Source organism: Microcaecilia unicolor, chromosome 6, assembly GCF_901765095.1.
Source record: "Microcaecilia unicolor chromosome 6, aMicUni1.1, whole genome shotgun sequence".
In the NCBI taxonomy this organism is placed as follows: Eukaryota; Metazoa; Chordata; class Amphibia; order Gymnophiona; family Siphonopidae; genus Microcaecilia; species Microcaecilia unicolor.
The window spans coordinates 97,780,579-97,802,717 of record NC_044036.1 but is presented as its reverse complement, the minus strand read 5'-3'; the positions used below and the strand labels follow the sequence as shown (position 1 = coordinate 97,802,717).

Genomic DNA, 22,139 nt, shown 5'->3' with positions numbered 1-22,139 from the left:
AGGATAGGCAGAAACAGCTGTTTTGGGCTAATTCGGCTTGTCAACGGTTTAAGGAGACTAGGAAATAACCAGCTGGGGCGCGTATCTATGTCTCTGAGGTCCAGATTTCAGTCGTGGGTGCCCTTTTGGGGTGACGAGCTGGCCCAGGGTCCCACAGCAATGGCTTCCCAATGATGGGGTGCCTGTCCACTGCTCGTCTCCAAGGCTAAGGGTTCGGTTGACCCATTTGTGTAAGGAGTGGACCAAGGTTACGTCAGACCAGTGGGGCTTAGACAAGATTACAAATTAAGTTCTCCACTCCCATAGGAGATTTTTTTCTTGTAGTCCATGTGCTGTGCTTTGTCCAAGCAGCCAGTGGTTCCATCCGCTCTCTGTGCCTTGCAGGACCTTGGAGCTTTTTCTTTGGTGTTCGTGGCGGAAGGTTATCCATGGGAATTTGATTCCCTGAGGTATCTGGACATCCAGCGGGTTCTGCTGTGTTACCTGTAGGTGATGAATGAATTCTGCCTGTCAGACCATCTGTTTATTCTGATGTTGGGCCCCAGGAGGAGCCAAGCGGCTTCCACTGGCTTCGCGTGCCCATTCCATGAGGGCCTTGTCAACTTTCTGGGGGGAATTGAAAGGTTAAGGTTTTTTTTTGGGGGGGGGGGGGTTTCCCCTCTGGATGAGGTCTGTAGGGTGGCCACGTGTGCCTCCCGGCATACTTTTTGTAAAACAATATTGTTTGAATGTGGCAGAACGAGGGGATTTGCATTTTGGTGCTGCAGTTCTGACTGTAGTGTAGGGTGGTCCGTTCCCCCCCCCCCCCCCCCCCCCCCCCACTACATAGGGACTGCTTTGCTACATTCCATAAGTCTCTGGATTCATCTGCTACAGATGCTAAGAAAGGTAAATTTGTCTTATCTGATCATTTTCTTTCCTTTAATTGAAGCAGATGAATCTAACATCCCCACCCTTTCTGCAGTGTTTCGTTTCCTGTTGCATGGTAGTGTACTATAGTTAGTGTAGAGTGTTGGGTTTTTTTTTTTTTTTTTTTTTTGATGAGAGGAACAAGAGAGAGACCAAACTGGGCAAAGCTGAAAATAGCATAAAGGCCATGTGGACATAATTTTACCTTTAATGTGTGAAATTAAAATAGAGGATAAGGATTTTTGAGGTTTCAGATGCTCATGCTTATCTCCCTTGGCATTTGCTCTAAAATTAATTAGCTGTAAGTGTCCTCTTGCAAACTCTTCCATGTAGCTATTGTGTAACTGCTGATTTGAATAATTAAATGACTATTGCATGACATCAAAGTTGGTGTATTCTGTGGACCTTCACTTTACCTGCCTCTGCTGTAGAATTAGAGAGAGCGGTATGACAACTGAGATCACCAGTGTCTAAGCTCTGCAGGCTTAGGAAATAACAGAAATGACACTTCAGTTTTTTCAACGATCATATACTTATAACTAAAGCCTAATCAATAGGGCCTTAATATCCCTGATAGAGAGCTAGTTTAGGCACGACAGCAAATGTTCTGGGGCAGAAGGGGCTTCAGTCACCCAAACCCTATTAAAGGAGTCCTTCAGACCTCTGAGGAGGTCAAGGAAAGTTCATGGTATGTCATGTGAATTCTTGCTGGGGTATTTCATTTAGCTTATATAGGATTGTATGTTAGAGAGAGTGCTTGCTCATCTTTTTTTTCTACCTCTCCATTAGTTCCAGACTACCAAGCTTCCCAGACAGAATTTCAGTCCATTAGAAAGTCAAGAGATCAACGTACGTATTGAAATTTAACTTTTTCCTGTGATACGCTACTGTTTTGGGAGGAGAGATGTCTTTACCAACATTTTTGCTTCACAAAAGGGACTTGGGCGTATTTTTAGAACTTTAAGGGTGTCATAGGTGTGTCATTATGCATTGCATTGCTGCCAATAGCATATGATCCACTGTGTCTCTACAGCAGTGCATACCAAACCATTTTGGTCTGTGACCCCTGTTTCTCAGCTGAGATCAGGCTCATGACCCTGGCCTTACCTTTTTCTTTCATGCACACCAACTTAATAGCCTTGTTTGACATTTCTGCAGCAGTCCCAACTCCCACTGAAGCTCACATAGACCACATTAGAGCACTTTTTCACCCTCTGCAGGCTGATACTATGCTCTGGAATTTTTTTTTCTTGCTGTTGTGGTTGGGACCCTAAATGGGTATTTCACAACCCAAGTTGGGGGTTACAATCCACACTTTGTAACTTTCTGCTCTACAGCATAGGGCAGTGTGTGCTGTGGCCTGTGAGCATATGGATTCACTAGATATCATTTTTATGGCATTAATTCACCCCACTGTAGTTATTCACTATCAGCCTGGATATTGCACTGTTACTGTTTCCCCCTGACAGTACATTGCAACATACTATTTGTTGTAGCCAGTGTGCTGTTGTAAAAATTCACAGTAGGATACATTTTGGGGAGGAACAGGAGTGTGTTGCACGTAGCTCCTTGAAGGTCAGCAGTAGCATTGTAAATTTAAATTTTGTGCTTTATATTATGGCGGTACTGTAAAACTATCTAAGAACACAATCTACACAATAGGCTTGATGCGTCCACACTTCAACAACCAAAATACAACTTCAAGTGGACAAATCAATTCACTATATCACTAGTGGTAGGAGGAAAAGGTCTCGTACATCACTGGATAACTCAGCTCTCTCGAATGATACAGGGTCAGAGAAAAAATTCTACAGTGACAGCTTCAATCATTGACCAAAACCCCCTCCATCCGTATCTTCTAAACATACTTTTTATCAGTTTTTTTAGTCAAATTTTGTTCAAAATACTGTTTCAAAGGAATATGTCTTTTATGTCTTTGCTTCATTCACAAATAAATTGTAGCACTATACTGGCTAGACTAGAACCACTGAATCCCACTGAAAACCACTGTTGCAGTGACAAAAACCACTGAATCCCGACAGGCACCCATTTTGCTACCGCTTCTTCAAGGGATAAAGACAGGTGCAAGATGAGTTCTGTTGCATTGTGACTGCTGGTGGCCTTCCCTTCAAGAAGTGGTAGCGAAACGGGTGCCTTTCGGGATTCAGTGGTTCTAGATAAGTGCCACTGTAACAGTTTGTTAGCTGCCAGTATAATGCTACAATTCTAAGGACCGAAAGATCCTCGGGTTCAGCCCCTGAATCTCCCTGACCAGAGTCCTCCTCCCCATGTCCCTCCTGAGAAAAATCCTGATCCTCCAAGGAGGGCATCTCTAGATGTGGATCAGAACCAAGATCCTCATCCAGATCCCAGGACTCACTGGATCTTTTCGCTGCCACCAGCTGCCCCTGCGAAGGTCTTTTGCTAGAAGGAGCCGGGGAGGGGTTAGACATCTGCAACATAAAGGCTTTATACATTTGTACTACAAATTCCGTAAGAAACACCCAGCAGACCCTGCAGGTTAGAAAGAAAACTTTCTGTATGTACCTGCTCGGAAGAAACCGGCAGAGAGACAGACTTCTCTGCCGAACCGGCCGAGGCAGCTAAAATGGTGGCAGTTCCCACCAAAGCTGGGATCACCGATTTCTCCTTACGTGTCGCTGAAGGAACCGGTGCCAGAAGCAGAGGGCCCTGCCTCTGAGGAGCTCTACATAGTGATGCAGTATTTGGAGCAGCTGCTAGCACCTAAGCCGTGGCGCTGACACACAGTGCAGCGTCTGAGCTTCTCGGCCATTCTGGCAACAAAAATGGCACGGTATTTTGTTTTTTAAGCTCTGCGCATTGGAGGGAATCTGAGAGGACAGGTGCCAGTCGAAACCGACGGAGAACCGGCTTGTGTGCTCACTGCAGAAATCTGTGTAAACCGTTTTTTTTCTCCTTAAATATATAAATGACTGCCTCTCCCAGCCTAGCTGCTCTTCCCCCGAAGGGACCTGGGCAATATAACAACAGTAGCAGTAAACGCTGAAATAGGGAGGATTTGGGGGGGAGGGACACGACAACCCAGGTGTAGCCACCCCCGAGGCTCTAGTAGATCCCCGTGGAACTCAGCCTCCACTAACCAGGTTTAGCAAACTCCAGATGCACAGAAGGGCACTACTCCAAAACACAGAATTCCAACAAAAATACTACTAGAGAGAGCAAATAGAAGAAAAAGAGAGAGAGACTAAAGGGCTCACCACCTTCTACCTGCTGGAGACCGAGATTACTGGATCTTTCTCTGACTAGCAAGGGCTCTTATTGGTTTCCTCTGTAGAGTCAGAATTCTTAGTCTCCACCTGCTGGAAGGCATGCACAACCAATCAGTCACAATCTAGGCTGGTCCGGAGGGCCACTAAGGAAGCCAAAATGTTGGAACTCTCTAGAAAAATATATTTAAAAAAGCAGCAAAATCTCACAGAAAATGTATACAGGAACATTTGGTATCCCATACACCACTGCTAACATCAAGGCAAGGTGAACAGTTCACCCTCACATGTTGATTTTCTGATGTCAATTGCTAGAATTGCCTTGTGTCACAATTATTTTCATTTTGATCACCAATTTTACTCATAGGCAAAAGGCATTGCTATGGGTGCCACAATGGTGCCCTCTATAGCTTGCCTATATGTGGCTGCTTTTGAAGAGAAATTTCTCTGACTCTCTATTTTGTTTTGGAAAAGATACATTGATATATTTTTGGTATGGGGCAGCATATCTATACGGTTTAGTAGTTTTTTGCTTTGTATAATTCATATGATTTGAATCTACAATTTACTGTTTCAGCTCCTATGCACACTGTGGCATTTTGGTCTATCTCAGTTATGTATAGTGGCACTCAGTTTACCACCACACTCTACTGCAAGGAAACAGAGATAGAAATACCATTGTTCGTTATCATAGTTTTCACCCTAAACAGTATCCCTGTTGTATTTGTCACCTCTGTACCAACATTTCTGACTTTAAAACCCAAGCAGTTATTCCAAGGGAGCGATTTTTATCTTGGGGTTATCCACAAGGAGTCTTTAAAAAAACAAAACAAAAAAACATACAAGAAAAGCGCTATCCCCGGGATTCTATATATCGTGCTGAGATTTCCGTGTGGAAATCAAAGCATATTCCATAAAGTGCACAGAAGCAAATTGGTTAAGCTAATCGGCAGTGGTAATTGAATGTTAACCAATTGCCAACACTAATTGGCATTAATTAGAATTTATGCGCACGACTTGCTAAGCATATTCTGTAATGTGGTGCATGTAAATTCTAAGTTGCGTTGAAAAGGGGGTGTGGAATGATCAGATCATGAACATTTCTAAAATCTATGCATGTTGTTATAGAATACACCTGCTCCGCGCCTAATTTAGGCGTTGGGTTTACACCAGGTTTTACTTGACATAATTGTCTGCAACTAAATTTAGTTGCGTGGACTGGCGCTTAGTGTATTATATAAACCGCGTGGAAATTTAGGCTTATTCTATAAAGTGTGCCTAAATTAAGGTGTACTTTATAGAATACGCTTAAGTGAATTTTGGAGCTGAATTTTTTGGCGTGATATATAAAATCTAGTCCTATAAGTACATAAGTAATGCCACACTGGGAAAAGACCAAGGGTCCATCGAGCCCAGCATCCTATCCACGACAGCAGCCAATCCAGGCCAAGGGCACCTGGCAAGCTTCCCGAACGTACAAACATTCTATACATGTTATTCCTAGAATTATGGATTTTTCCCAAGTCCATTTAGTAGCGGTTTATGGACTTGTCCTTTAGGAAACCGTCTAACCCCTTTTTTAAACTCTGCCAAGCTAACCGCCTCCACCACGTTCTCCAGCAACGAATTCCAGAGTTTAATTACGCGTTGGGTGAAGAAAAAGTTTCTCCAATTTGTTTTAAATTTACTACACTGTAGTTTCATCGCATGCCCCCTAGTCCTAGTATTTTTGGAAAGCGTGAACAGACGCTTCACATCCACCTGTTCCACTCCACTCATTATTTTATATACCTCTATCATGTCTCCCCTCAGCCGTCTCTTCTCCAAGCTGAAAAGCCCTAGCCTCCTTAGTCTTTCTTCATAGGGAAGTCGTCCCATCCCCGCTATCATTTTCGTCGCCCTTCGCTGCACCTTTTCCAATTCCACTATATCTTTCTTGAGATGCGGCGACCAGAATTCAACACAATACTCAAGGTGCGGTCGCACCATGGAGCGATATAACGGCATTATAACATCCTCACACCTGTTTTCCATACCTTTCCTAATACCCAACATTCTATTTGCTTTCCGAGCCGCAGCAGCACACTGAGCAGAAGGTTTCAGTCTATTATTGACAATGACACCCAGATCCCTTTCTTGGTCCATAACTCCTAATGTGGAACCTTGCATGACGTAGCTATAATTCGGGTTCTTTTTTTCCCACATGCATCACCTTGCACTTGCTCACATTAAACGTCATCTGCCATCTAGCCGCCCAGTCTCCCAGTCTCGTAAGGTCCTTCTGTAATTTTTCACAATCCTGTCGCGAGTTAACGACTTTGAATAACTTTGTGTCATCAGCAAATTTAATTACCTCGCTAGTTACTCCCATCTCTAAATCATTTATAAATATATTAAAAAGCAGCGGTCCTAGCACAGACCCCTGAGGAACCCCACTAACTACCCTTCTCCATTGTGAATACTACCCATTTAACCCCACTCTCTGTTTCCTATCCTTCAACCAGTTTTTAATCCACAATAGGACTTTTCCTCCTATCCCATGACCCTCCAATTTCCTCTGTAGCCTTTCATGAGGTACCTTGTCAAACACCTTTTGAAAATCCAGATACAAAATATCAACCGGCTCCCCTTTGTCCACATGTTTGTTTACTCCTTCAAAGAATTGAAGTAAATTGGTCAGGCAAGATTTCCCCACACAAAAGCCGTGCTGACTCGGTCTCAGTAATCCATGTCCTTGGATGTGCTCTGTAATTTTGTTTTTAATGATAGCCTCTACCATTTTCCCCGGCACCGACGTCAGACTCACCGGTCTATAATTTCCCGGATCTCCCCTGAAACCTTTTTTAAAAATGGGCGTTACATTGGCCACGCTTCAATCTTCCGGTACCACGCCCAGTGAGTTTTATTATTGACATCTCAACCCTGTGATAGTGGCTCCTCTTTAGTATGTGTTTTGCCTTTTTGTTCAAATATATTGGCTATTAAAAAAACATGAATAAATTCTGGCATGTGTTTAAATATATAAGGTGGTCTTTTAGTTGCTCCGCTTTACCTTTAGTTACAGGAAAAAATTAAGCAACCTTCTTACCTCTTTCTGGGATTGATACCTGGAAGAAGTTGAGTCTGTTTCTGTGCGACGTTGCTGTAACCACTGTGCTGTTCGTGAGTTTAATGTTGAGACTGATCATATACATCATTCTAGATTTGGTTTGACACAAATTTTGTCGTCAGTTCTCTTATACCACCCAGCAAGTCATTTATTTGGTCAGATGTCCATGTGATTTGTTTTATATTGTACAAACTAAGCAAGCTAGTAAAACAAGAGTTTGAGAATATCTTAGTCATATCTGTAATGTTGTAGTTGATTCTACTTCGGTTACGCCTGTTGTTGAGGTTTTTGACGGCCAGGAGAAGCAGTGATGTTTCCCTTCGTCTGTGGAGGCAGGAACAGTGTTGGATTTTAAACTGTTGAGCCGCTTGGTTTAAATAGAGAAGTGGAATAGCAGGAGATTCTGTGACTCCTTAATTACATCCATGATTGTTAATTATCTTTTGTCCATTCGTACCCCCTTTTTCAGTTTAAAGTGATATTTTATGTAAGCTATTCCCCTTATGGGTCAGACTGTTCACCTTGCCTTGATGTTAGCAGTGGTGTAAGGTATGCCAAATGTTCTTGTATACATTTTTTGTGAGATTTTGCTGTGATTGTTCATGCTCACTGTTTTAAGTATATTTTTGTAGAGTTCCAACATTATTCCTTTGGTGTCCCTAAAGCAGCCAAAGCGAAACATGGCCCATGTTGGTGACCAACAAAAAGGATTAAAAAAAAAAAAAGGATAAAGGACTCGAAAAATTATTTTGCGTCTTTATTTACTATCACCACACAGATAAGTACTTTAACATTACTATTGGTAACTGGTATTAACCACAGTTTTTGAAGCATTTCTATAAGAATAGACTTCAGTTGTTTGAAGTGATTAAATTGAAACAGTTGGCTACCATAGTCTGAATGTTTGGGCTGGTACCACTGTATGATCACAACAAAAATAATTTCTATAAAATATTTTGAAGAAGTTTTTGAAGGTTTTGTATACAACTCTATATTGGAGGGTTTTTTTTCTGTTATGAATAAACTAAGCAACTTGAGGGTGGCAGACTTGGTCAGAAATTGATTAACTACTAGACAACAGAGGGTGATGGTCAATGGAATTTACTCAGAAAGGTGAGAAGTGGAGTGTCTCAGGGTCAAGTGTGTCCATCCTGGGGCTGATCCTGTTCAGTATCTTTGTGAATAACATCTCCAAAGGATTAAAAGGAAAAGAATGCCATTTGTGGCTGACACAAAGATTAGCAAAGGAGTTGACATACTGGTGGGATTGGGAAAAAAATAGTGATCTGCTAAAATTAGAAACTTCAGCTAATACTTGGCAATTAGGCTTTGATGTGAAGTCATGTAGATTGATGCATTTGGGAGTGCAGAAATCCAAAGAAGCTGTATGCAATTGGAGAGGCTGATGATTATGGACCACCTTGGAGTGATAGTGTCTGAGGATCTCAAGGTGGTAAAAGCCTTAACAGCAACCAAAAAACAGTATTTCTCTCAATGCATTGCACAGGCTGCCAATTCAACCAAGCAGTTCAGTATAATAAACAGCCTACTGCAACCCCTACAACAGAACCAGCCTGCCCAGTCTAAACTGAACTGCAGTGATTTTGCTGCATACTTTGCCAACAAAATTAAAAGTCTCTGCCAGGATTTACAGGCAGTCCCACCCAGTCAATCATTGGTGCACAAACTCGCCCCCTCCTGACAGAGACAGATGGGACACGTTTAACCCAATGACAGAGGAGAGCTTTGACAAAATTATGAGACCTTCGACCAACTACCTGCTCCCTCAATCCCTGCCCATCAAAGATAGTGCAGCAGGCAAGTATGGGCCTTATAGAAGGCGCCACAAAAATTGTGAACACCTTTCTTTCTAATGGGCAACTACCAACAGCATTAAAAAGGGCAGTGGTTCGCCTTCTGCTGAAGAAAAACAACCTTGACCAGGACAAACTTGAAAGTTACCAGCCAGTATCCAACATCCCGTTTCTATGGAAACTCATAGAACAAACAGTCTGTGTTCAACTTAATGACTGGCTAGAAGAGAGAAACTGGCTAGATCCATGTCAATCTGGATTCAGACCCGGTTATGGAACAGAAATGGTCCTTGTATCCCTACTAGATGATCTTCATAGAAACCGAGATAAGGGATTTGCCTCGATGTTAGTACTGCTAGATTTCTCAACAGCTTTTGACACTGTGGATCATGATATGCTAGCACGACTCACAGAAACAGTTATCAATGGAACGGTACTTGCCTGGTTCAGATCCTATCTGACGGGTAACAATCCATAATGTTTGGCAGCAACTCATCACCACCATGGACACTGATGACGGGGTACCACAAGGATTGATACTGTCACCTATTCTGTTTAATATCTACCTTAAGTCACTAGCTGAGCTGATTCGGTCAGTGGATACTCAGTTTTACATCTATGCGGATGATGTGCAGCTACTCATACCTATTGAACCTGACTTACCTACAGCCTTGAATAAACTGATTACCTGTCTAATATCAATTCAAAAGTGGGCTAAACACAAACTTTGCCTGAACCCGAGTTAAACCGAGCTTCTCTGCGTCCCTAACACAAGTGGATACATACCTAACATCAGAATCCCTTTTGGGAAGTATGAACGCCCCCCTCAAATCACAAGTCAGGAACCTTGCAATACAGTTATTCAATACTTTGATTCCCCAAATCCGAGCCACCTCCAAGAGCTGCTTCTACTATTTGCGACAGCTATGTTGCCTCTCCCCTTACATTGAGAAGGTAAATCTTATCCCAGTTGTGCATGCAATGATAACATCAAGACTAGATTACTGCAATGCACTATACTTTGAAATGTCTATATGTAAATGCTAGGAGTCTAAGAAATAAGATGGGAGAGTTGGAATATATTGCACTAAATGAAAAATTGGATATAATAGGCATTACTGAGACCTGGTGGAAGGAGGATAATCAGTGGGACACTGTCATACCGGGGTACAAAGTATATCGTAGTGATAGGGTGGACCGGACTAGTGGAGGGGTAGCATTGTATATTAACGAGAGCCTTGACTCAGATAGCTTACAAATTCAGCAGGACACAAATCACACCCTTGAATCATTGTGGGTTGAAATTCCATGTATAAAAGGGAAAAGGACGGTGATAGGAGTGTACTACCGTCCGCCTCGCCAGGATGAGCAGGTAGACGCAGAAATGATAAAAGAAATCAGAGACTCAAACAAAATAGGCAATGTGATAATAATGGGTGACTTCAATTATCCAAATATAGACTGGGTAAATGTAACATTGGGGACATGCTAGAGAGGTACAATTCCTTGATGAAATCAAGGACAGCTTTATGGAGCAGCTGGTGCAGGAGCCGACGAGAGAAGGAAAAATTCTAGACTTGGTCCTTAGTGGAGCGCATGATCTGGTGAGGGACGTTATGGTACTGGGGCCGCTTGATAACAGTGATCATAATATGATCAGTTTTGATATCAACCTTGAAGTAACTATACACAGGAAGTCAAATACATTAGTGTTTAACTTTGAAAAAGGAGACTATGATAAAATGAGAAGAACGGTGGAAAAAAAACTTAGGGGGACAACTGAGAGGGTAAAAACTGTACAACAGGCATGGACGCTGTTCAAAAATACCATCCTGGAGGCCCAGGCCAAACATATTCCACAAATTAGAAAAGAAAGACGGAACTCCAAAAGACAGCCGGCCTGGTTGAAAAGAGGTGAAGGAAGCTATTAGGGCATAAGGAGTGTCAAAGCAAATGCAAGGCGCAGATTAAGAAGGCCAAGAGGGATTATGAAAAAAAGATAGCATTAGAGGCAAAAAAGCAAAGTAAAAATTTTTCCGGTATATTAAAAGCAGGAAGCCGGCAAAAGAATCGGTTGGGCCGCTGGATGACCGAGGGGTAAAAGGGGCGATCAAGGAAGACAAAGACGTAGCGGAGAGATTGAATGAATTCTTTGCTTCGGTCTTCACCGAGGAAGATTTGGGTGGGATACCGGTGTCGGAAATGATATTTCAAGTGGACGAGTCAGAGAAACTTACTGACTTCACGGTAAACCTGGAGGACGTAATAGGGCAGTTCAGCAAACTGAAGAGTAGCAAATCTCCTGGACTGGATGGTATTCATCCTAGAGTACTGATAGAACTGAAAAATGAGCTTGTGGAGCTACTGCTAGTGATACACAATTTATCCTTAAAATCGAGCGTGGTACCGGAAGATTGGAGGGGGGACAATGTAACGCCCATTTTTAAAAAAGGTTCCAGGGGAGATCCGGGAAATTATAGACCGGTGAGTCTGACGTCGGTGCCGGGGAAAATGGTAGAAGCTGCTATTAAAAACAAAATTACAGAGCACATCCAAGGACATGGATTACTGAGACCGAGTCAGCACGGCTTTTGTGTGGGGAAATCTTGCCTGACCAATTTACTTCAGTTCTTTGAAGGAGTAAACAAACGTGGACAAAGGGGAGCCGGTTGATATTGAGTATCTGGATTTTCAAAAAGGCGTTTGACAAGGTACCTCATGAAAGGCTACAGAGGAAATTGGAGGGTCATGGGAAAGGAGGAAAAGTCCTATTGTGGATTAAAAACTGGTTGAAGGATAGGAAACAGAGAGTGGGGTTAAATGGGCAGTATTCACAATGGAGAAGGGTAGTTAGTGGGGTTCCTCAGGGGTCTGTGCTAGGACCGCTGCTTTTTAATATATTTATAAATGATTTAGAGATGGGAGTAACTAGCGAGGTAATTAAATTTGCTGATGACACAAAGTTATTCAAAGTCGTTAACTCGCGACAGGATTGTGAAAAATTACAAAAGGACCTTACGAGACTGGGAGACTGGACGGCTAAATGGCAGCTGACGTTTAATGTGAGCAAGTGCAAAGTGATGCATGTGGGAAAAAATAACCCGAATTATAGCTACGTCATGCAAGGTTCCACGTTAGGAGTTACGGACCAAGAAAGGGATCTGGGTGTCGTCGTCGATGATACACTGAAACCTTCTGCTCAGTGTGCTGCTGCGGCTCGGAAAGCAAATAGAATGTTGGGTATTATTAGGAAAGGTATGGAAAACAGGTGTGAGGATGTTTTAATGCCGTTATATCGCTCCATGGTGCGACCGCACCTTGAGTATTGTGTTCAATTCTGGTCGCCACATCTCAAGAAAGTTATAGTGGAATTGGAAAATGTGCAGCGAAGGGCGACGAAAATGATAGCGGGGATGGGACGACTTCCCTATGAAGAAAGATTAAGGAGGCTAGGGCTTTTCAGCTTGGAGGGGAGACATGATAGAGGTATATAAAATAATGAGTGGAGTGGAACAGGTGGATGTGAAGCGTCTGTTCACGCTTTCCAAAAATACTAGGACTAGGGGGCATGCGATGAAACTACAGTGTAGTAAATTTAAAACAAATCGGAGAAAATTTTTCTTCACCCAACGCGTAATTAAACTGTGCAATTTGTTGCTGGAGAACGTGGTGAAGGCGGTTTCCTAAAGGACAAGTCCATAAACCGCTACTAAATGGACTTGGGAAAAATCCACAATTCCGGGAATAACATGTATAAAATGTTTGTAGGTTTGGGAAGTTTGCCAGGTGCCCTTGGCCTGGATTGGCCGCTGTCGTGGACAGGATGCTGGGCTCGATGAAGCCTTGGTCTTTTCCCAGTGTGGCATTACTTATGTACTTATGTACAATGGTCTGACTACAAAGGGCCTGCACCAGCTCCAGTTGATTCAGAATGCAGCAGCAAAACTTGTAGAAGGTTGCAAGCGATGTGACCACTTCACCATTTTTGCAAAAACTTCATTGGCTACCAGTACAATACAAGGCTAAATTTAAAATTCTATGTCTGATCTTCAAGGTCCTCAAAGGAAATGACCCTGCGTACCTGAAGAATAGGATGATCCTTCACACACCACCAAAGAGACTAAGGTCCTCTCAAGGACTATCACTAACCACACCCTCTCTAAAAGACATTACACGATATGTTACCCGCAAGTGAGCCTTCTCTGGAGTAGCCCACACACTCTGGAATGCATGGCCTGAAAGGCTCTGCTTAACACAAGACTATCTCTACTTCAGGAAGCAGGTGGAAGAAGTAACTAACTTGTTTCACTCACACACACAAGGAGTGACTCGGGCTGCATGTACTACAGCAGGACATGTTTATCCATTCCTACCCTAGCTGAGATAACATTTAACCATCTCTGACCTCATGTGCAACTTTCTTTAAATCAGTCACCTTACTTTCTAACTCTTCTTACTCTCTTACCTATCTTATATCTTTGCTTTACTCTTCACTATCAATTAAAATGTTCTATTACATATTGTGTTAACATTGTAAGTAGTATACTATGCCATACTTTGTATTATTTGAATGTTTTTACTGCTGTAATTTCCTATTGCTCGTGTTTCACCTGTTCTTACTGTACACCACCTTGAGTGAATTCCTTCAAAAAGGCGGTAAATAAATCCTAATTAAAAAAAAAAATAATAATAAAAATGTGCCAAGGCAGTGGCCAAAGCCAGAAGGATGCTTGGCTGCATAGAGATGAACATACCACCACCACCTTTCTTCTGAATACCCCTAGTACAAGTCAGGGGCGTATCTGCGTGGGGCCACAGGGGCCTGGGCCCCTGCAGATTTTGCCCCGGACCCCCCTACCGCCGTTAACCCTCCCTCCCTCGCCTACCGCCGTCACCTACCCTGAGGTCCGCTTCCTCCGGCATTTTAAAATATTGCTTCAGCTGGCGGGGGACCCCAACCCCCCGCCAGCCCAGCTGTGATCTTTAACTTTTTCATCCTCGTCGTGCAGCGCCCCGTGAAAGCTGCATGCATCTTTAGTTCCAGTTGGATGGAGTCTGACGTCACAGCACGTTGTAACGTCAAGGACGAAAAAGTTAAAGATCGTGGCTGGGCTGGCGGGGGGTTGGGGTCCCCCGCCAGCTGAAGCAATATTTTAAAAAGCCGGAGGAAGCGGACCTAGGGGTAGGTGACGGCGGTAGGCGGGGGAGGGAGGGAGTGTTAACGGCGGTAGGGGGGGGCTATAATGTACCCCCTCACTCTAGCCCCTGCCCCCCCTACCGCTGAACTTCAGATACGCCCCTGGTACAAGTTGTCGGTGAAACCTCACTTGGAATACTATGTTGAGTTTTGGAGGATGTATCTTACCAAGGACATAAAGGCTTGAAGCCACAGTATGGGGTCTGTTTCAGAACATGTGAGAAGAGATTTGAATAAATGTATATGCTAGAGAGGAGGGACAGGGGAGATATGATACAGACGTAAAAAAAATATCAATGAATAGACAAACTAGAGAACATGAAATGAAGCTGTAAGGAGAGAAACTTAAAAACAACATTGGAAAATAACTTTTTCACGGAAAGGGTGGTGGATGCCTGGAATGCCCTATGTGGGAGGTGGTGGGGACAAAACCATTGACAGAATTCAGAAAGGCATTGTATAAACACAAATGATCCCTATATGGAAAGAGGATGGAATAAAAATAGTGTTTCCATTGAAAACAAAACTTAATTGACTTTAATTCTTACAAAAAAAAAAGGCATAGAGGAGGGTAACCTGTATGGCCTGCAGCAGGTACAATTCTTACCACTTTTCTGGGCAGACTGGGTGGGTTTATATGTTTAGGCTGCAAGTGTAACAAGTTCCATCCTCCACCTAAAGATTGTTGGGGGCAAGTGTAGGTTTGTTCAGTGTGTGTTGCAATGGCCTCGATGCATAGAATCTAATTCTTGGTGTCTTCTCTTCCCCCCACCTCACCACATCCATTTTTATTATTTTCAGGTTGCCTTTGTTTAAAAAAATCAAAAAGTGGCACACTGCCAATTCTAAAAAAAAATATGTATGTATTTGCCCATTGACCTTGTATTTTTTGTTTGAAGGCAACATGTAGCTAGGGATGCACTTCTGTCAGGTCTGCACATCATGTTTGTTGTTGGAGAAAGCAAAGTTACTTTCTTGTAACAGGTGTTCAAGACAGCAGGATATCTGTCTTCACAAAACCCTCCTGCCTCCTGAATAGTTCTTCAAGTTTTAGCTATTTACTGAGCTAAGGGGAGTTCCATGTGACCATTGGACCATTTATGCTTGAGGATTACTCTAGAAAGCTCTGGAAACTTTCACTGTTCTGACCCAGGTTCCAAGCAGCAACATCTATCTATCTACGAGGGCTAATATCTCAGCAAACATCTATTAAAGATATGTACCTTTGCTTTCTGTCAGCCTCTTTCCCATCATCTCTTCTCTATAATTTTGTGGTAATGACTGCTGAGCCAACATTAGGCCCTGATAAGGTTTTTTTTTTTTTTTTCTTCGCATTTTCCAATTAAGAATTCAGTAATCAGGGGGATTAGTCTCTTAATTTTCAGTCTTCTATTTCCCTACCCTTTTGGGAGCAATTTTATATGTATGAAAACTCTAGTTTTTGGCAGTTCATCTGGCTGTTTGATCAGGGAATTTTTTGTGCTGTTCTCCTTTTCCACAGATTAATGTGGGGAAATGATGATTTATTTGGGTATATTTTGTATATACAGAGGAGTGCTTATAATAGTCCTTGTAACTTTCATCACTCACTGCTGATGTGACACTGCTAACTTCTCCCAGTCAGCCTGGGGATCCTACCCACACCATATACTACACTGTGTTCACTTGGGATGAGTACAGTTATTGAAGCAGAACACTGTGAAACCTGTCTACTTGTTATACTAGATGCATACACTCCTCCAACCTGTTAATTTTACTTTCCAGATGATTCTAGATTTAAGATTCGGCACACCGAGAAGCTTTCATTGGAGAAACCTTTACCTAAAGGTGAGAATATTTTCTGCTTCTTATACATACTGTGCAGTATTGCAGTCTTGTACCCATCCATCTTCCCCTGCTCTTATGCAGTACATCCACAAGAGCATCAGAATATCATGATGTGATAGGATTTCGATTTTAGATTTATTACCCACCTTTTTCCAAATTCAAGCTGAATCAGGGGCGGCTTGTGGGGTACGCAGATGGATAATGAGGTCTCATTTGCATAAATCAATAGGGTTTGAAAGGCAGGTTAGAAAAACCAAACCATATATGAGAAACAATTGCCAGTGGTAGAGCTGGCCTTGTATTGCAGGTGAGATGCATATTCTCTTACATGAGTTGTTTTCCCTGCCCATATAGGCTTACAGTCCAGTTGAACCTGATGAAATGGAGGGCACAGTGACTTGTCCAAGGTTGCAAAGAAGCAAGATTTGAACCCTTGTTTCTTTGGTTCACAGCCATCTTCTCTAGCCACTATAGGCCACTCTTTTTAGTTAGTCTTTGGCTGGACTTTGTTTCGTTTCCTAAGTGGGTGAAAAGCCACATCTGGAGCTTTAATTTCAGATTTTACACTGGAAGAGGTTAATCTTGAAAGCCCTGTGCCTGATTTCTCAGATTTGTTTAGGAAATTTACAAATGCACTTTTTTAGGACTTGTGTTTTAGTGGCCCCTCTGACTGAAGTACAGGCCCCTTGATGAGTGGCTAGAACCATAAGAGCACTAGTTCTCAACATAGTCCTTGAATACTTCTCCCCTCCCCCTCCCCCTTAGCCAGTTAGGTTTTCAAGCTATCCACAATGAATATAAATCGGATAGATCTGCATGCAATAGAGGCAGTGCATAGAAAGCTCCTATAGGTGTACTGATTGCGGATATCCTGAGTAATGAGTACTTGCGTACAGTTTTGAGAACTGTTGCATTAGAGCAGCGCTTCTCAACCTTTATTTTTATTTCAAAGTTCATGTTTGAGTTTCTTGGCACACCAAACCAAATTTTACAGTGTAATTTTATTCTTATTGCCCACTGGTCACTTGACTATGGAAGTGCTGGGAAACTACACTGCTATTTTTCCATTTTATTTATTTTTATTTTTTATTTGTTGCATTTGTATCCCACCTTATCCCACCTCTTTGCAGGCTCAAAGTGGCTTACAATACATCATGAGTAGTGGAAGAATGTTGGTAAAATAAACATTTAGTATTGCATGGTCTTGGTCAGCATGTTGATAAATAACAAAGTAATAATATACAAGCAGATATTTAAGAAACAGTTCTGAAATTAGATAGACGAGTTGTGCATATTCACGTGGGTTGATCTTTTTGATATGCTCTGTCAAAGAGATGAGTCTTCAGTGATATGCGGAAGTTCGTTCTTTCGTAGATCGATTTCAAACTGCGCAGCAGTGCGTTCCATAACTGTGTGCTTAGGTAGCTGAAGTTTGACGCATGCATTAGTTTGTATTTCATTCCTTTGCAACTGGGGAAGTGCAGATCAAGGAATGTGCGGGATGATCTTTTGGCATTCCTAGGTGGTAAGTCTATTAGGTCAGACATATAACCTGGTGCGTCTCCATGGATAATTTTGTGAACTAGTGAGCATATTTTGAACGTGATGCGTTCCTTAATTGGGAGCCAGTGTAATTATTTCTCGTAAAGGCTTGGCACTTCCAAATTTTGCTAGCTAATGTTTTGTTTTTCTCTTCCCCTCCCCCCCCTCCCCCCCATTGTGATGTTTTACTGATACATGTGCAGCATGATGAGTTTGGGGACACTTCCCGCCATAATCATCACACCAATCTCCTCTCCTCCCCTTCCTATATCTTTTGTATGAGCTCTTTTCACCTACCACTCTCCAATACTATTTTTGTGTTTCTGTCCACATATGCATTCCTACCACGTACACAGTTGGGAAGCACTGACCTAGACTGAAAAGCACTGCATTAGATAGCAAAGATGTAAACAGAATTCTTGAACTGTTCAAACTAATGATTTTTTTGTTATCCAAAATAAAGAACAGAACTTTATTAGAACACTACAGTTTGTCTTGACTGGCTCCATGGCTTCCGAAATCTCACTCCTTGTCTTTTTTTTTTTTCTCTCTACAGACCTTGGTACAAAGTCATATATGACCTGGCTTAAGATGCTGCTGCTCCTATTGTTGATACTTGCAGTGATTTTTGCAGCATGGTTTTATTATGGAAGACAGACTGGGATATTGAACAAGAGCGAAATTATGCGACCCTTTCAGATCAAGATGAACCAGCTGCAGTCCCATTATGTGAGTCAAGGGACTATGTTTTGGACTAGGAGCCAAAAAATTTTAGGAAACCATCTCAATGCCTCAGAGCAACACTCGCAGCCTGCCATTTTGTTGCTTACAGCTGCACGAGGTGGAGAAGATACATTGAAGTGCCTGAGCAGTAAGCTTGCAGAGGCCTACTCCTCTTCCCTGAATGCCACTATTGTTGTCATTGATGGGGCCAGCAAAGCTGCAATGGATAGTAACCTTGCAAAGCTAGAAGTGGATAGCATGCTGAGCTCTGGTTTCCAAGCAGGTGGGAAGGCAGCAGTAGTGCATCACTTTGAGGCACTGCCTGCTGGCTGTCTTCTGATCTTCTACAAGTATTGTGACCATGAAAACGCAGCTTTCAAGGATGTAGCTCTGTTGTTGACTGTACTGTTGGAAGATGAGAAGTTGGATCCCAGTCTTGGCATCCGGGATGTTGAGGAGAAAGTGCGGGACTTCCTATGGGCTAAATTTACCACTTCCAGCATGCCGGGTCCTTACAGCAAGATGGATACAGACAAGCTGAGTGGGCTATGGAGCCGAATCTCCCATGTTGTACTGCCTGTCCAGCCTGAAGCTACACTGCAAAGAGGACTCTGCTTATGAAAGCTGTGGACAGTGTGGTTTAATAAGAGTAGGGGAAAGTTCATTGCTGTGTATTGTGCACTGAAGCCTTGTTGTGCTGACCTGTCTGCTTGCAACATTATGTGCTGTGGGGGGGAGGGGGGGGGGGTTCTGTTCATCTCATCTCTGTACATCACAGTTACCGATTGTGGATGCAGCTAATATATTTTTCCAAATAATGCTACTGAAAAAGGTATGGGCGGGGACTCTACTGTGATCAGTGCTTCTCCACAAATGCTATTTTTGTGCTTTAATCTCTGAGACACTGGTGAATGGGGAAGCTATTCCAGCTGTTTTAGATTTGATAAATGTTCTAGGAAGACCACCTTCTTACAGTTCATGGAGAAACTTTTGTATACCCCGAGTCTAGATTCAGGGCTGTAGTTAACAGTCCATGGTGTAGACTTTCTACATCCACTCTTCATAGCAGTTAGCACAGAAAACAAAACTTGATGGAACAGTTTATGCTTTTATTTTAAAAAAGATGATGTATATATTTTTTATACTTAAGTGTATGCTATTTCTTCTTGCACCTGTATCCCAGGGTACTTTTCTGACAGCTGCAGGCTCAAGCCCAGATTGCATACATTTGAAATCTTTCAGTGTTTTGCCTGACACAACCTTATCAGAGCCAGCCCAAAGTAGCTGATACCCTATCGCCCCAGGGCATATCAAGGCCCAACCCCCTAGTCCCTCACATCTAGCATCTGCCCTCCTCCAGTGCTGTCTACCATGGGGGGAGAGAAGGAGGAAAATGCTATTCAGCCTCTTAATCTCCTTTCCTCTCTCCCTCCTTGTGCTGTCCAGCATCTCTTCATTCTCCCCATTAAGGTGTCCAGTGGCAGCCTGTTCCTGCCTTAGTGACTTCCCTTCCATGCCTTACCTACCTCTGCAGTGCCAGTGGTGTGTACAGATGTTCAGGGTTCTGCACTGGGCACAGTATTATGAGAAAGTTCACTGACATGCCCTGTGGTAGGGCTAGGCCTACACCTGGTACTTCCTTAGGATTTTTCATTTTCTTACTATGTTAAAATGACCTGTACCTAAACCCTGAAAACATCAAAGCACTTCATCAGAAATCAATCCAGCTGGGTTGCTCCAAAATAATGTGGGGAGTGTGCTAGCTGGCTTCCTTTCTCAAACCAGATAGCTTCAAGTCTGGTTTTACCCCATTGTGTGCATGAACTTTTAGTTTTGATTTCCTTAGTGTAAGAGCAGGACTTTAAATTCATAGTCCCAGCTTTACCTACCTGTATATCTCAGATCTGTCTGGAATAGGTGGAGTTAGTTATCAATTCTGTACTGCTGTGAGAACAACTCATAGCACAGGAATATACCAGGTAAACTCAAATGCCTATTAGGACTGACTTAGATAAATTATTTGTAGTTGTGGTGGTAGAAAACACATGACAACCTTCAAAGTAATTTTGGTCACATGTTCTCATTTAGAAGACCACCCTGTCTGATGGAGTGGAAGTGGGGGTGTTTGCTGGAAAGAACAGAGGACACAGATGCTACTGATTCCTTTCATCATTTCAGGGGTCTGAAATACAATGAAGCTAACTCTTGGATTACCATAAATTACCGGAATATCTAGGAAATGGCACACTTGATCACCCCCTGTTCTCTAATAACATCTGTGAATGCTAAAATCTGCCCATTCTGAGATTGTAAATATATTTCGGCTCCTGCAGTTTGATGTCTTGACAACACCACTACTCTCAAGCTTTGTATCACCAGTTCAAAGTAAAGGAAAAACTTAAAGTGCAAGGGAACTCTCAACAAGTGTTCTCTCTCCTCAAAATTGTTTCCTATTTTACCAGCCTTAATGATGATCAAGCAGGTCAATAAATATATATATAATGGTGTGTAAAAACAGGATAACTAATGAGCTTAAAGAAAAGTTTATTATTCAAACAGACAATTTTACTGAAAATCTGATATGCAGACTAGGGCTAGCTTGTAAAATCTTATATTTCAGCCAGGTTATGTCAGTTGCTACATGTAGAATAATAAAATCTAGCAGGGTGTTCCTTGATGGAATGGGTGCTTTGAGTTCAAGGGAAGGCATGAGTGCACATCCTGTGCATAAATGATGTGGAATCAAAACTTTGCAACACAGTTTTTTAAAGTTTATTTTAAATCTACTGTATATTTAGTGATTTTTTTTTCTAAAAGCTTCAGTGAGATTTGTAGAGTACATTTATTGTTTAAAGCTGCATTGTTATGATCACATAGTACTGACTGATAAATCTTTTAATTCAGTGTTTCCCAAGCCAGACTTTGAGTACCCGCTTGCCAGTCAGGTTTTCAGGATACTCACAGTAAATATGCATGAAAGAGATTTGCATACAATGGAGGAATTGTATTGTGGGTATCCTGAAAACCTGAATGAGAAGTAGGTATCCAGGAATGACTTGGGAAACACAGTTTTACTTTGCTCACATATATGCTATAGAGAAAATGTAGACCAGGCTCGTCCAAGTTCAGTAAGCAAACCACATTTTCAGGCTATCCTTGATGAATATACATGAGAGAGATCTGCATACAGTGGATAAAGTGGGCTTGCAAATCTTTTTCATGCATACTGCTTAGGGATATCCTGAAAAATTGTCCTGTTTGCATCCATTGAGAACTGAACTTGGACAAGCCTGATTTAGACCAATAGTGAGACCCTGTATTTCTTTAAGTTGGGGGTTCTCAATCTAGTCTGGTTTTCAAGATATCCACAACGAATATATATATATATATATATATATATATATATATATATATATATATATATATATATATATATATATATAAAATAAAGGAAGGCAGTGTATGCACATTCATTGTGGACATTTTGAAAACCTCACTGGGTGTGTCCGAAGGACTGGGTTGAGAACCCCTACTTTAAAGTTAGGGTATTATTGACTAGAAACATTACCTAAAAACCTGAGGCCAGTCTTTTCTCATATTAAACCAACTATGTATTTTTTTTTCTGACCCTGTCATTCCTTTCTACATTTCTTCCAGTTCAATTGCATCTAAGGCTGAGATTCTGACACCAGCAGTCTTCATTCACAACCATCATGGCTGTGAATGCTACCTCCCTAGCAGTTCCAGCTCTAGCAGGCCCCAGTGTGGGA

At 42.2% G+C, this 22,139-nt stretch overlaps 1 protein-coding gene across 7 annotated transcripts in view; it reads left to right on the top strand.

The window, feature by feature from the left end:
- Window positions 1-21,761, top strand: part of LOC115471822 (torsin-1A-interacting protein 1-like) — a 110,002-nt gene extending 88,241 nt beyond the window's left edge. For all 7 annotated transcript variants that reach the window (XM_030205671.1, XM_030205670.1, XM_030205668.1 and 4 more), the window contains 3 exons: window positions 1,699-1,758; window positions 16,042-16,104; window positions 18,203-21,761. In XM_030205671.1, coding sequence (XP_030061531.1) covers window positions 1,699-1,758; window positions 16,042-16,104; window positions 18,203-18,990 — 911 coding nt within the window. In that variant the 3' untranslated portion in view covers window positions 18,991-21,761. The remainder of the gene's footprint in view (window positions 1-1,698; window positions 1,759-16,041; window positions 16,105-18,202) is intronic.
- Window positions 21,762-22,139: the final 378 nt, after the last annotated feature.